At 50.4% G+C, this 13,445-nt stretch overlaps 3 protein-coding genes across 3 annotated transcripts in view; all 3 read left to right on the top strand.

Annotated features, from left to right (window-relative positions):
• LOC133547953 (uncharacterized) overlaps nucleotides 1-525 on the top strand; it is a 6,867-nt gene extending 6,342 nt beyond the window's left edge. The window contains exon 5 of the mRNA XM_061893419.1: nucleotides 246-525. Within this exon, the coding sequence (XP_061749403.1) occupies nucleotides 246-525 (280 nt within the window). The remainder of the gene's footprint in view (nucleotides 1-245) is intronic.
• On the top strand, nucleotides 119-6,985 carry LOC133547952 (uncharacterized). Its single transcript, XM_061893418.1, has 5 exons — nucleotides 119-3,301; nucleotides 3,389-4,011; nucleotides 4,790-4,905; nucleotides 6,242-6,304; nucleotides 6,706-6,985. The coding sequence occupies exons 2-5, from the start codon at nucleotides 3,484-3,486 to the stop codon at nucleotides 6,983-6,985; spliced, it is 987 nt and encodes a 328-aa protein (XP_061749402.1). The 5' UTR covers nucleotides 119-3,301; nucleotides 3,389-3,483.
• Nucleotides 6,579-13,445, top strand: LOC133547951 (uncharacterized). Its single transcript, XM_061893416.1, has 5 exons — nucleotides 6,579-9,761; nucleotides 9,849-10,471; nucleotides 11,250-11,365; nucleotides 12,702-12,764; nucleotides 13,166-13,445. Exons 2-5 carry the CDS (start codon nucleotides 9,944-9,946, stop codon nucleotides 13,443-13,445), a joined length of 987 nt encoding a protein of 328 aa, XP_061749400.1. The 5' UTR covers nucleotides 6,579-9,761; nucleotides 9,849-9,943.

The following is a 13,445-nucleotide window of genomic DNA, read 5'->3' as shown; positions in this document are numbered from 1 at the left end:
TTAGGGTTAGAGTTAGGAGTTAGGGTTAGGTATAAAGAGAAGGAGAGATGGGTAGGTGTTAGGTGTAAAGAAAAGAGAGATGGGTAGGTTTTAGGAGTGAAAAAGGAGAGTGGTTAGGGTTAGGGTAAGGGGTGGGGGAAGGGCGATAAAAGAGTGTAAAAAAGAATATAAGAGGGGTGTGCACGGTCCGTCTATGGCCCAGCGGGCTCGCACTCACGCCTCATTGAGGCCCCCCGGATGTCTAGTACCCAATTTGGTCATCCACAGGCGTTCGGCGTGTCGCCGTTGGCCTGCACTCCATTTGGAGTCGTGCTGGATGACACAAACCCGGACAGAAGCCCACCCGTGCCGGAGGAAGTGTTGCACCAGGTGGGTGGTGGTGTTCTTCTGTCGAGTAATGTTGTGTCTATGTTGGTGGAAACGGGTGGCGATGGTGTTTCCCGTCTCCCCAACATACAGGGCGTGGCAACGCTGGCATCGGATGACGTAAACGCAGTTTTTTGTGCGTGCGTCCCCCCTGCATAGGGGTCGGAAGACCCTCCCGTTGTGGCGGTTAAGTAGCCACGGGATGTGTCTGAAGGGGACGCTGCTCCGAGTCGGGGGAGGATCTCTCGTGGAGGGGACCCGAGCCCTGACCAGCAGATCGCACAGGTTGGGATTCTTACGGTATGCTGACACCAAATAATGTTTTTGGAGCCTGCCACTATTATCCACAAAGTCTTTAAAGTTTTGTTTGACTCTTCTAGCTACCTGTACCGCCGCAGGTGAGAAGGTCGTGATCAGGGGGATCATGGACTCACCAGGGGGAGGCTTCTTGGGGTCCAAGAAGCACCTGAACTGTCTCCTGAGGAAGGATCTCGAATATCCCCTCTTCCTCAGGGCCGTGAACAGGGCTCCCGTGGCCGTGACGAAGTCCTCCCGCCTGGTGCAGATCCGGTGGAATCTTAGCAGCTGGGACTTGACCAGTCCCGCGTAGGTATGTCGGGGGTGGAAACTGGTCTTGTGGAGGAGGGCGTGGGTGTCAGTCTGTTTGAAATAAACCTTTATGTCCAGATTGTGAGTGGAGGGGAAGTCTGGACCTTTGTATGTGGTGGTGTCCAAGAAATCCACCGACATGGGGCTGGTGGTGGACTTGATAGTGATACTGGGGTTGTGAGTATTGAGGGTGTGGCGGAACACCTCAAACTCCTCTACGGAGTGGGCCCATACCCCCCAGATATCATCGAGGTACCGTAAGTAATGCAGGGGCTTGATCGGGCACGCTGCGAGGGCGGAGGTCTCCCATTCCGCCATAAAAATATTGGCGTATGCCGGGGCAAATTTCTTCCCCATGGCTGTCCCTTTAATCTGGAGGAAGAACTTCCCATTAAATTCGAAGTCGTTCCTCCTTAAATTTATGTCGAGCAGCTGCAGGAGTTCTTTGTCCGGCCTGCTAATGTCTCGATATTTGCCAAATATATTTTTTACGGCTTGGATGCCCTGTTCAATGTCTATGTTTGTGTATAAACTGTCTATATCAATTGTGAACAGAATGGCCTCTTGGGGAATGGTCAGATTTTTAATTTTTTCTATAAAATCATATGTGTCTTTCAAATAACTATTGTGTTTGATGGAAAGTGGCGTTAAATAAAAATCAATAAATTCTGCCGTCCTGTAGGTTTCGCTCCCACAGTCGGAAACTATGGGCCTGCCCGGGGGTATGACATGGGGCTGGCTCCATTTGTGGGGTTCCTTGTGGATTTTGGGGAGTAAATAAAACCTACGAGGACGGGGATCCGATTCGCCCAGGAGGTAAGTAAACTGTTTATGATTGATGAATCTTTTATTTAATAAATTTTTAATGATTTTTTCCACCATAGGGATTGTGTCAAGATAAATGGGTGCGGCCAACGGGGAGTAGTAGGTGGTGTCGTTCAGTTGTCTGGTGCCCTCCCAGACATACTGAGACCTGTCAAAGATGACCACAGCGCTTCCTTTGTCTGCCGGTTTGATAACAATGTTATTGTTATTTTTCAGACTCTGAAGGGCCTCAGTTTCGTCACGCGTGAGGTTGGGCGTAATGGCGAGGGCGCAACCCGATAGGAGCGATGGATGCTCGTCCGCTAGGACCAGTGTGTGGACCTCTGGAGGTAGCAGACCGGGTGAGGGCTCCCACTCGGACCGGGCGGTGAAAGGTCGCGGACCGAGGGACCCTTGCTTTTCATAGAACACCGCGAGTTTGACACCCCTGTGGTATTCTTGTAAGTCAAACTTCATTTGGTGGTGCCACTCAGGACTAAGGTTGGTGGATGGGACGAACGTGAGGCCTTTATTGAGGAGGGAGCGCTGTGAGGAGGTAAGTGTGAAATGTTTTGCCAAATTTACAATGTTTTTGTTTGTGTTTGTGGTGGTGTTGTTTGTGCTTGTGTCACCCCCCCGACAGGTCGGGTTTTTGGGGATGCCATGTTTAAATGGTGAAGCCAGTGCTTCAGCATGTTTTTGGCCGTTTCCTCGGTCCAGTGAAGGTTGTCCCTCCCCGTAGCAAACTTCTCACTGGTGAGTGCCGGAATGAAATTATAGTTTTTTTGAATATAAGTATTAATTTTGTGGAGGTTATCTTTATGTTCCTGGGGCAGGGCTTCTGAGAAGTTAATGATGGGGATGGAAATGTCGGCGTTCGGGAACACCGTTTTGGCCACCTTTAGGGCCCTTTGGATTTGTTTAAAGGTGGTGGCCTTCGGGTTTTGTTCCTTGTTATTGAGGCCGAACGATAACACCACCATTTCCACTTCGACACTAATCTTTGTTTTTTCTAGGATGGCCTCTGCGTGGCGGAAGTTGGCACCTGGATAGCTGTCCATCTGAAGGTCCTGGAGACGGACAGGTGGAAGACGACTAATATTGGAGTCGCCAATCACCAGGACCTTCTTATCCACAGACAGGTGCCAATCAACCAACTTGCGCGTTGTACTGATGTGTCTAGTGGGGCCCCTGCGCGGACTGATAGGTGTGGCTAATTGTGTCGTGTCTGTATCCTCTGTCGGCTGAGAGGCCGAAGCGACCGCTCTAGGCCCCTTCCGGATTCCCGAAAAAAATTGGGACCAGCTTGGACCCGCTTCGGGAACCGGCGTGCGTGGAGGAGGAGTGTCCACGAGGGGCACGTCCGGAAGAGGCGCGTCCGGGAGGGGCGCGTCCAGGAGGGAGGAAGTCGGCGAGGATGGTCCCGGTAGGCCAGAACCTAGTTGAGACCAACTGGGGGGCGTGTCAGGGGGCAGCTGGGACCACCCTGGAGGCCCCTCAGGGGATGACGCCGGCTGCTCAGGTAAGTAGTTGGAAGTGTCTGGTTGGCCAGACGTCACCTGTGCATTGTCCGCCACATGGACTACAACTGATGTATTTTGTTCCCCAGGTGGCGGTGGCGCGTCCGAGACCGCAGGAGGGACCCTGACTTCGGTCTCGACCTGCGGATGCGGCCTGGGTGGCGGGACCAGGGGAGCCTCGACAATGGAGTTGTCGGGAGGACTGCTGCATGGCTCCTGGGGTCGTGTCATTCTCTGGGGCCTGGATGGTGCCGCAGCCAGAGAAGAAGGCGACAAAACCGGGAAGGGGACCGGGGTGACCGGTCCCCTAGGACCCGGAACCGGCTCCACCACAGGGGACCAGTCCCCGACCACGGGGTCGGTCATGGTGGACGCCGTGGCTCGCACAGGAGCGTGCAGGGTTGGAACCGGCAGGGGCAGCGGCAGCGGCAGCGGCAGCGGCAGCGGCAGCGGCGGCTGCACTACCTCCATCACCACTCGGGTGCTGGAAGGATCCAAGCGGACTGGTGACCCCGTCTGCTGGGATCGTGACGGACTACCCCCCTCGTCCACGCCACGAACGTCCACACAGATGGAGATCACCAGACCCTCAGCCAGCCGCAGTGTCTCGGTGGTCAACCTGCGTCCCAGGTGTGTCCTGGTCCAAGCTGAGGCCACCTGGAATGGTTCCTTCCAATTTTGCCCAATAAAAGCACTCAATTTGTTGATTTCCGTCTGCAGCGCTTTTTTATAATGTTCTCTTAGTATTTGTACAGTTTTTTGTGCCCAATTGTGTGCATTGTCTTTTATTAGGGCTTCTGTATCAGGGTTGGTGACCGCTGGCCTGATTCCGGTCGTCAAGGTGAGTTCCATATTAGTAATAGTTTGTGGTTGGATATCTCTATCCACATTATTTTGGTGGTGTATTATTTTAATGATGTTATAGATGATTTTAGCTTTGATGCTAAAATCACTATCCTGATTGTCAGGATGAATTTCCCTGGTGGGACGTGTTGTGTTTACATTCCTGTTTATATTCGGGCGTTGACCCCGTCCAAATCCAGGTTTGTCCGCTCTAAAAGTCCTCCTGGGATTGGGAGGCTCATAGTGTGCAGGTCGGAAATTAACCCTGTTTTTTTGGGGTCTATTGTGTGCAGGATGTTGGAAATATTGAGGTTTGTGGCCTCTGAAAAAATTGTTTTTATTTTTTTGGAATGTATTCTGTTGATTTTCCCACCGTGGGGCACCATAACGCTGGCCACGCCGGCCGCTGTTACTCCTGTCGCGAGAGGCGTTGCCCTGGCGACGTGTGTTGTTGGTGGAGTAAACATGGCGGCGTGTGTTGCGTGTGGGGTAATCGCGGCGACGTGCGTCGCGTGTAGGGTAGTCCCGGCGACGTGCGTCGCGTGTGGGGTAGTCCCGACCACGTACGTCACGTCTCTCACGCGATCGGTTGCCGTAGCGACGCGTGTCGCTGCGGAGGCGCGTCCGCTCGTCCTCCTCCTCTGCAGGATAGCCACGCAGCACCTCCGCGTAGCTCCTGCGAGGCGGTTGTTGACGACGGTCCGCAAAATGATAATCTTCGTCATCATAGCGGCCGTATTGAGGTTGAGGACGAGGGGGCGGGGTGATCTCGCGCCGCGATCGCTGTTTACGTCCGCGAGGACGGACGAGGACCCATTCCTCGTCATGCCACGCCGCCATTTTTCGACAACCGAACGTGATATTAAATGTAAAATAGGTATTATGTGTAAAAATATAATAGGAATGAAGGTAGGTAGGTAGAAAGAAAAAATAAATTGATAGAGAAGAAATAAAATGGAAAGACTCCGGCGCGCTTGAGTGACGTCACGTCAGCGCAAACCGGATGTCCTTCGAAAAAAACCACAGAAGAAGAAGACCAGCTTCTTCGAAGAAAAAAGAATATAAAGAAAATAAACAACTAAGGGCGGTGCTATGCAGCACGATAAAAGACTCCAAGGTAAGGAGTGGAATAAATTAAATTAAATAATTAAGGTGTATAAACTGAACGTAAAAGAGCGAATTGTCGACGGACTTTTCGCCTCGTGGGAAAAGTTCCGCACGGTGACAAACAAAAAGAGAGAGGGAGGGTAGAGGAAAGATAGTAAAAAGGTGAAAAATAATGTATTGCAAGTCTCTGATAATGCAACGTTTCGGCACGAATGTGCCTTCTTCAGGCTGAGACTTGTCTAAATGTAAAATAGGAAATAAAAGCGTCGGCTAGTGTGCAATGAGAGAGATGTTGCTCGTTCGATGGTTGGCTGTAGACTGAGGCTGATTGGCTGCTGAGAGTGAGGTGGAGTCGTAGCTGGCGAAAAATAAACAAAAAAGTTTTAAGCGATGCAAACTGCTCAGCTAAAATCATCCATGCAGCAATAATTGGCACCCAGTGACAGCATTGACCATGTATATGGTATATTTTCTTATTATTGTTAATAGTGAATAAAGAAATAGAATAAAATAAAATTAAATAGGCAAAAATAGGAAATAATAAGATAAAAATAAAGAAAATTCACTATTAATTTGCACAATAAAACTGAGCCGAGAAAAACAGTAATTGTGACTCCAAATGGAGTTCAAACAAGTCCAAAAGATTTTTTTGGAGAAATTTTTTAGGTTTTTTAGTATTTTTTTGTATTTTTGTTAGGTTTTTTGATTTTTTTGAAGATTTTAAGTATTTTTGTATTTTTTTGGTATTTTTTCAGGTCGTTGGAGTACACGGACATCCGGAGCACTCCCTGCGCCGGGTACGTCCGTGTAGCTAGGTCCATGACCCTGTAACCAAGGTAAGTATTTTAGTATTGTTTCTGTGTCTTTTTGCAGTCGTTGGAGTAAAGGACAACGTCCGTTTACCCCAGGTGAGAGACATGACAATAAAGGTAAGTATTTTTGATGTTGTTATCATATGTTCTTTCTTTGATTTTGTTGTTGTTTTTTTACAGGTACTCGTGGGAAGACCAGGACCTCCGGGGCATCCCCTACGCCAGAGACGTCCGGATTCCCAGGTAAGTAGTAAGGTAAGTATTATTACCAGAAATGATGTGTATATTTTGGTACGGATGAGAGGTGGAACCAGGAGGGTCCCCAATGTGCGGAGCGCGAGCCGTGTGTGGACCAGAGGCACAGGCGGGTTAGGGTTGGGGTTGGGGTTGGGGTTGGGGTTAGGGTTAGAGTTAGGAGTTAGGGTTAGGTATAAAGAGAAGGAGAGATGGGTAGGTGTTAGGTGTAAAGAAAAGAGAGATGGGTAGGTTTTAGGAGTGAAAAAGGAGAGTGGTTAGGGTTAGGGTAAGGGGTGGGGGAAGGGCGATAAAAGAGTGTAAAAAAGAATATAAGAGGGGTGTGCACGGTCCGTCTATGGCCCAGCGGGCTCGCACTCACGCCTCATTGAGGCCCCCCGGATGTCTAGTACCCAATTTGGTCATCCACAGGCGTTCGGCGTGTCGCCGTTGGCCTGCACTCCATTTGGAGTCGTGCTGGATGACACAAACCCGGACAGAAGCCCACCCGTGCCGGAGGAAGTGTTGCACCAGGTGGGTGGTGGTGTTCTTCTGTCGAGTAATGTTGTGTCTATGTTGGTGGAAACGGGTGGCGATGGTGTTTCCCGTCTCCCCAACATACAGGGCGTGGCAACGCTGGCATCGGATGACGTAAACGCAGTTTTTTGTGCGTGCGTCCCCCCTGCATAGGGGTCGGAAGACCCTCCCGTTGTGGCGGTTAAGTAGCCACGGGATGTGTCTGAAGGGGACGCTGCTCCGAGTCGGGGGAGGATCTCTCGTGGAGGGGACCCGAGCCCTGACCAGCAGATCGCACAGGTTGGGATTCTTACGGTATGCTGACACCAAATAATGTTTTTGGAGCCTGCCACTATTATCCACAAAGTCTTTAAAGTTTTGTTTGACTCTTCTAGCTACCTGTACCGCCGCAGGTGAGAAGGTCGTGATCAGGGGGATCATGGACTCACCAGGGGGAGGCTTCTTGGGGTCCAAGAAGCACCTGAACTGTCTCCTGAGGAAGGATCTCGAATATCCCCTCTTCCTCAGGGCCGTGAACAGGGCTCCCGTGGCCGTGACGAAGTCCTCCCGCCTGGTGCAGATCCGGTGGAATCTTAGCAGCTGGGACTTGACCAGTCCCGCGTAGGTATGTCGGGGGTGGAAACTGGTCTTGTGGAGGAGGGCGTGGGTGTCAGTCTGTTTGAAATAAACCTTTATGTCCAGATTGTGAGTGGAGGGGAAGTCTGGACCTTTGTATGTGGTGGTGTCCAAGAAATCCACCGACATGGGGCTGGTGGTGGACTTGATAGTGATACTGGGGTTGTGAGTATTGAGGGTGTGGCGGAACACCTCAAACTCCTCTACGGAGTGGGCCCATACCCCCCAGATATCATCGAGGTACCGTAAGTAATGCAGGGGCTTGATCGGGCACGCTGCGAGGGCGGAGGTCTCCCATTCCGCCATAAAAATATTGGCGTATGCCGGGGCAAATTTCTTCCCCATGGCTGTCCCTTTAATCTGGAGGAAGAACTTCCCATTAAATTCGAAGTCGTTCCTCCTTAAATTTATGTCGAGCAGCTGCAGGAGTTCTTTGTCCGGCCTGCTAATGTCTCGATATTTGCCAAATATATTTTTTACGGCTTGGATGCCCTGTTCAATGTCTATGTTTGTGTATAAACTGTCTATATCAATTGTGAACAGAATGGCCTCTTGGGGAATGGTCAGATTTTTAATTTTTTCTATAAAATCATATGTGTCTTTCAAATAACTATTGTGTTTGATGGAAAGTGGCGTTAAATAAAAATCAATAAATTCTGCCGTCCTGTAGGTTTCGCTCCCACAGTCGGAAACTATGGGCCTGCCCGGGGGTATGACATGGGGCTGGCTCCATTTGTGGGGTTCCTTGTGGATTTTGGGGAGTAAATAAAACCTACGAGGACGGGGATCCGATTCGCCCAGGAGGTAAGTAAACTGTTTATGATTGATGAATCTTTTATTTAATAAATTTTTAATGATTTTTTCCACCATAGGGATTGTGTCAAGATAAATGGGTGCGGCCAACGGGGAGTAGTAGGTGGTGTCGTTCAGTTGTCTGGTGCCCTCCCAGACATACTGAGACCTGTCAAAGATGACCACAGCGCTTCCTTTGTCTGCCGGTTTGATAACAATGTTATTGTTATTTTTCAGACTCTGAAGGGCCTCAGTTTCGTCACGCGTGAGGTTGGGCGTAATGGCGAGGGCGCAACCCGATAGGAGCGATGGATGCTCGTCCGCTAGGACCAGTGTGTGGACCTCTGGAGGTAGCAGACCGGGTGAGGGCTCCCACTCGGACCGGGCGGTGAAAGGTCGCGGACCGAGGGACCCTTGCTTTTCATAGAACACCGCGAGTTTGACACCCCTGTGGTATTCTTGTAAGTCAAACTTCATTTGGTGGTGCCACTCAGGACTAAGGTTGGTGGATGGGACGAACGTGAGGCCTTTATTGAGGAGGGAGCGCTGTGAGGAGGTAAGTGTGAAATGTTTTGCCAAATTTACAATGTTTTTGTTTGTGTTTGTGGTGGTGTTGTTTGTGCTTGTGTCACCCCCCCGACAGGTCGGGTTTTTGGGGATGCCATGTTTAAATGGTGAAGCCAGTGCTTCAGCATGTTTTTGGCCGTTTCCTCGGTCCAGTGAAGGTTGTCCCTCCCCGTAGCAAACTTCTCACTGGTGAGTGCCGGAATGAAATTATAGTTTTTTTGAATATAAGTATTAATTTTGTGGAGGTTATCTTTATGTTCCTGGGGCAGGGCTTCTGAGAAGTTAATGATGGGGATGGAAATGTCGGCGTTCGGGAACACCGTTTTGGCCACCTTTAGGGCCCTTTGGATTTGTTTAAAGGTGGTGGCCTTCGGGTTTTGTTCCTTGTTATTGAGGCCGAACGATAACACCACCATTTCCACTTCGACACTAATCTTTGTTTTTTCTAGGATGGCCTCTGCGTGGCGGAAGTTGGCACCTGGATAGCTGTCCATCTGAAGGTCCTGGAGACGGACAGGTGGAAGACGACTAATATTGGAGTCGCCAATCACCAGGACCTTCTTATCCACAGACAGGTGCCAATCAACCAACTTGCGCGTTGTACTGATGTGTCTAGTGGGGCCCCTGCGCGGACTGATAGGTGTGGCTAATTGTGTCGTGTCTGTATCCTCTGTCGGCTGAGAGGCCGAAGCGACCGCTCTAGGCCCCTTCCGGATTCCCGAAAAAAATTGGGACCAGCTTGGACCCGCTTCGGGAACCGGCGTGCGTGGAGGAGGAGTGTCCACGAGGGGCACGTCCGGAAGAGGCGCGTCCGGGAGGGGCGCGTCCAGGAGGGAGGAAGTCGGCGAGGATGGTCCCGGTAGGCCAGAACCTAGTTGAGACCAACTGGGGGGCGTGTCAGGGGGCAGCTGGGACCACCCTGGAGGCCCCTCAGGGGATGACGCCGGCTGCTCAGGTAAGTAGTTGGAAGTGTCTGGTTGGCCAGACGTCACCTGTGCATTGTCCGCCACATGGACTACAACTGATGTATTTTGTTCCCCAGGTGGCGGTGGCGCGTCCGAGACCGCAGGAGGGACCCTGACTTCGGTCTCGACCTGCGGATGCGGCCTGGGTGGCGGGACCAGGGGAGCCTCGACAATGGAGTTGTCGGGAGGACTGCTGCATGGCTCCTGGGGTCGTGTCATTCTCTGGGGCCTGGATGGTGCCGCAGCCAGAGAAGAAGGCGACAAAACCGGGAAGGGGACCGGGGTGACCGGTCCCCTAGGACCCGGAACCGGCTCCACCACAGGGGACCAGTCCCCGACCACGGGGTCGGTCATGGTGGACGCCGTGGCTCGCACAGGAGCGTGCAGGGTTGGAACCGGCAGGGGCAGCGGCAGCGGCAGCGGCAGCGGCAGCGGCAGCGGCGGCTGCACTACCTCCATCACCACTCGGGTGCTGGAAGGATCCAAGCGGACTGGTGACCCCGTCTGCTGGGATCGTGACGGACTACCCCCCTCGTCCACGCCACGAACGTCCACACAGATGGAGATCACCAGACCCTCAGCCAGCCGCAGTGTCTCGGTGGTCAACCTGCGTCCCAGGTGTGTCCTGGTCCAAGCTGAGGCCACCTGGAATGGTTCCTTCCAATTTTGCCCAATAAAAGCACTCAATTTGTTGATTTCCGTCTGCAGCGCTTTTTTATAATGTTCTCTTAGTATTTGTACAGTTTTTTGTGCCCAATTGTGTGCATTGTCTTTTATTAGGGCTTCTGTATCAGGGTTGGTGACCGCTGGCCTGATTCCGGTCGTCAAGGTGAGTTCCATATTAGTAATAGTTTGTGGTTGGATATCTCTATCCACATTATTTTGGTGGTGTATTATTTTAATGATGTTATAGATGATTTTAGCTTTGATGCTAAAATCACTATCCTGATTGTCAGGATGAATTTCCCTGGTGGGACGTGTTGTGTTTACATTCCTGTTTATATTCGGGCGTTGACCCCGTCCAAATCCAGGTTTGTCCGCTCTAAAAGTCCTCCTGGGATTGGGAGGCTCATAGTGTGCAGGTCGGAAATTAACCCTGTTTTTTTGGGGTCTATTGTGTGCAGGATGTTGGAAATATTGAGGTTTGTGGCCTCTGAAAAAATTGTTTTTATTTTTTTGGAATGTATTCTGTTGATTTTCCCACCGTGGGGCACCATAACGCTGGCCACGCCGGCCGCTGTTACTCCTGTCGCGAGAGGCGTTGCCCTGGCGACGTGTGTTGTTGGTGGAGTAAACATGGCGGCGTGTGTTGCGTGTGGGGTAATCGCGGCGACGTGCGTCGCGTGTAGGGTAGTCCCGGCGACGTGCGTCGCGTGTGGGGTAGTCCCGACCACGTACGTCACGTCTCTCACGCGATCGGTTGCCGTAGCGACGCGTGTCGCTGCGGAGGCGCGTCCGCTCGTCCTCCTCCTCTGCAGGATAGCCACGCAGCACCTCCGCGTAGCTCCTGCGAGGCGGTTGTTGACGACGGTCCGCAAAATGATAATCTTCGTCATCATAGCGGCCGTATTGAGGTTGAGGACGAGGGGGCGGGGTGATCTCGCGCCGCGATCGCTGTTTACGTCCGCGAGGACGGACGAGGACCCATTCCTCGTCATGCCACGCCGCCATTTTTCGACAACCGAACGTGATATTAAATGTAAAATAGGTATTATGTGTAAAAATATAATAGGAATGAAGGTAGGTAGGTAGAAAGAAAAAATAAATTGATAGAGAAGAAATAAAATGGAAAGACTCCGGCGCGCTTGAGTGACGTCACGTCAGCGCAAACCGGATGTCCTTCGAAAAAAACCACAGAAGAAGAAGACCAGCTTCTTCGAAGAAAAAAGAATATAAAGAAAATAAACAACTAAGGGCGGTGCTATGCAGCACGATAAAAGACTCCAAGGTAAGGAGTGGAATAAATTAAATTAAATAATTAAGGTGTATAAACTGAACGTAAAAGAGCGAATTGTCGACGGACTTTTCGCCTCGTGGGAAAAGTTCCGCACGGTGACAAACAAAAAGAGAGAGGGAGGGTAGAGGAAAGATAGTAAAAAGGTGAAAAATAATGTATTGCAAGTCTCTGATAATGCAACGTTTCGGCACGAATGTGCCTTCTTCAGGCTGAGACTTGTCTAAATGTAAAATAGGAAATAAAAGCGTCGGCTAGTGTGCAATGAGAGAGATGTTGCTCGTTCGATGGTTGGCTGTAGACTGAGGCTGATTGGCTGCTGAGAGTGAGGTGGAGTCGTAGCTGGCGAAAAATAAACAAAAAAGTTTTAAGCGATGCAAACTGCTCAGCTAAAATCATCCATGCAGCAATAATTGGCACCCAGTGACAGCATTGACCATGTATATGGTATATTTTCTTATTATTGTTAATAGTGAATAAAGAAATAGAATAAAATAAAATTAAATAGGCAAAAATAGGAAATAATAAGATAAAAATAAAGAAAATTCACTATTAATTTGCACAATAAAACTGAGCCGAGAAAAACAGTAATTGTGACTCCAAATGGAGTTCAAACAAGTCCAAAAGATTTTTTTGGAGAAATTTTTTAGGTTTTTTAGTATTTTTTTGTATTTTTGTTAGGTTTTTTGATTTTTTTGAAGATTTTAAGTATTTTTGTATTTTTTTGGTATTTTTTCAGGTCGTTGGAGTACACGGACATCCGGAGCACTCCCTGCGCCGGGTACGTCCGTGTAGCTAGGTCCATGACCCTGTAACCAAGGTAAGTATTTTAGTATTGTTTCTGTGTCTTTTTGCAGTCGTTGGAGTAAAGGACAACGTCCGTTTACCCCAGGTGAGAGACATGACAATAAAGGTAAGTATTTTTGATGTTGTTATCATATGTTCTTTCTTTGATTTTGTTGTTGTTTTTTTACAGGTACTCGTGGGAAGACCAGGACCTCCGGGGCATCCCCTACGCCAGAGACGTCCGGATTCCCAGGTAAGTAGTAAGGTAAGTATTATTACCAGAAATGATGTGTATATTTTGGTACGGATGAGAGGTGGAACCAGGAGGGTCCCCAATGTGCGGAGCGCGAGCCGTGTGTGGACCAGAGGCACAGGCGGGTTAGGGTTGGGGTTGGGGTTGGGGTTGGGGTTAGGGTTAGAGTTAGGAGTTAGGGTTAGGTATAAAGAGAAGGAGAGATGGGTAGGTGTTAGGTGTAAAGAAAAGAGAGATGGGTAGGTTTTAGGAGTGAAAAAGGAGAGTGGTTAGGGTTAGGGTAAGGGGTGGGGGAAGGGCGATAAAAGAGTGTAAAAAAGAATATAAGAGGGGTGTGCACGGTCCGTCTATGGCCCAGCGGGCTCGCACTCACGCCTCATTGAGGCCCCCCGGATGTCTAGTACCCAATTTGGTCATCCACAGGCGTTCGGCGTGTCGCCGTTGGCCTGCACTCCATTTGGAGTCGTGCTGGATGACACAAACCCGGACAGAAGCCCACCCGTGCCGGAGGAAGTGTTGCACCAGGTGGGTGGTGGTGTTCTTCTGTCGAGTAATGTTGTGTCTATGTTGGTGGAAACGGGTGGCGATGGTGTTTCCCGTCTCCCCAACATACAGGGCGTGGCAACGCTGGCATCGGATGACGTAAACGCAGTTTTTTGTGCGTGCGTCCCCCCTGCATAG

The sequence above is a fragment of the Nerophis ophidion genome, unplaced genomic scaffold (genome assembly GCF_033978795.1).
Source record: "Nerophis ophidion isolate RoL-2023_Sa unplaced genomic scaffold, RoL_Noph_v1.0 HiC_scaffold_293, whole genome shotgun sequence".
Lineage (NCBI taxonomy): Eukaryota > Metazoa > Chordata > Actinopteri > Syngnathiformes > Syngnathidae > Nerophis > Nerophis ophidion.
The sequence above is the reverse complement of the archived record's forward strand: the minus strand, read 5'-3'. Positions and strand labels throughout refer to the sequence as shown.

Excerpts from the sequence above, each read along its gene's own strand:
- LOC133547952 (XM_061893418.1), top strand. The coding sequence starts at position 3,484 with ATGGAGTTGTCGGGAGGACTGCTGCATGGCTCCTGGGGTCGTGTCATT. Across the intron at positions 4,012-4,789 it reads CACTCAATTTGTTGATTTCC|GATAGCCACGCAGCACCTCC; the intron begins GTCTGCAGCGCT and ends CCTCCTCTGCAG. Across the intron at positions 6,305-6,705 it reads AGAGACGTCCGGATTCCCAG|TACCCAATTTGGTCATCCAC; the intron begins GTAAGTAGTAAG and ends CCGGATGTCTAG.
- LOC133547951 (XM_061893416.1), top strand. The coding sequence starts at position 9,944 with ATGGAGTTGTCGGGAGGACTGCTGCATGGCTCCTGGGGTCGTGTCATT. Across the intron at positions 11,366-12,701 it reads GTTGAGGACGAGGGGGCGGG|GTACTCGTGGGAAGACCAGG; the intron begins GTGATCTCGCGC and ends GTTTTTTTACAG. Across the intron at positions 12,765-13,165 it reads AGAGACGTCCGGATTCCCAG|TACCCAATTTGGTCATCCAC; the intron begins GTAAGTAGTAAG and ends CCGGATGTCTAG.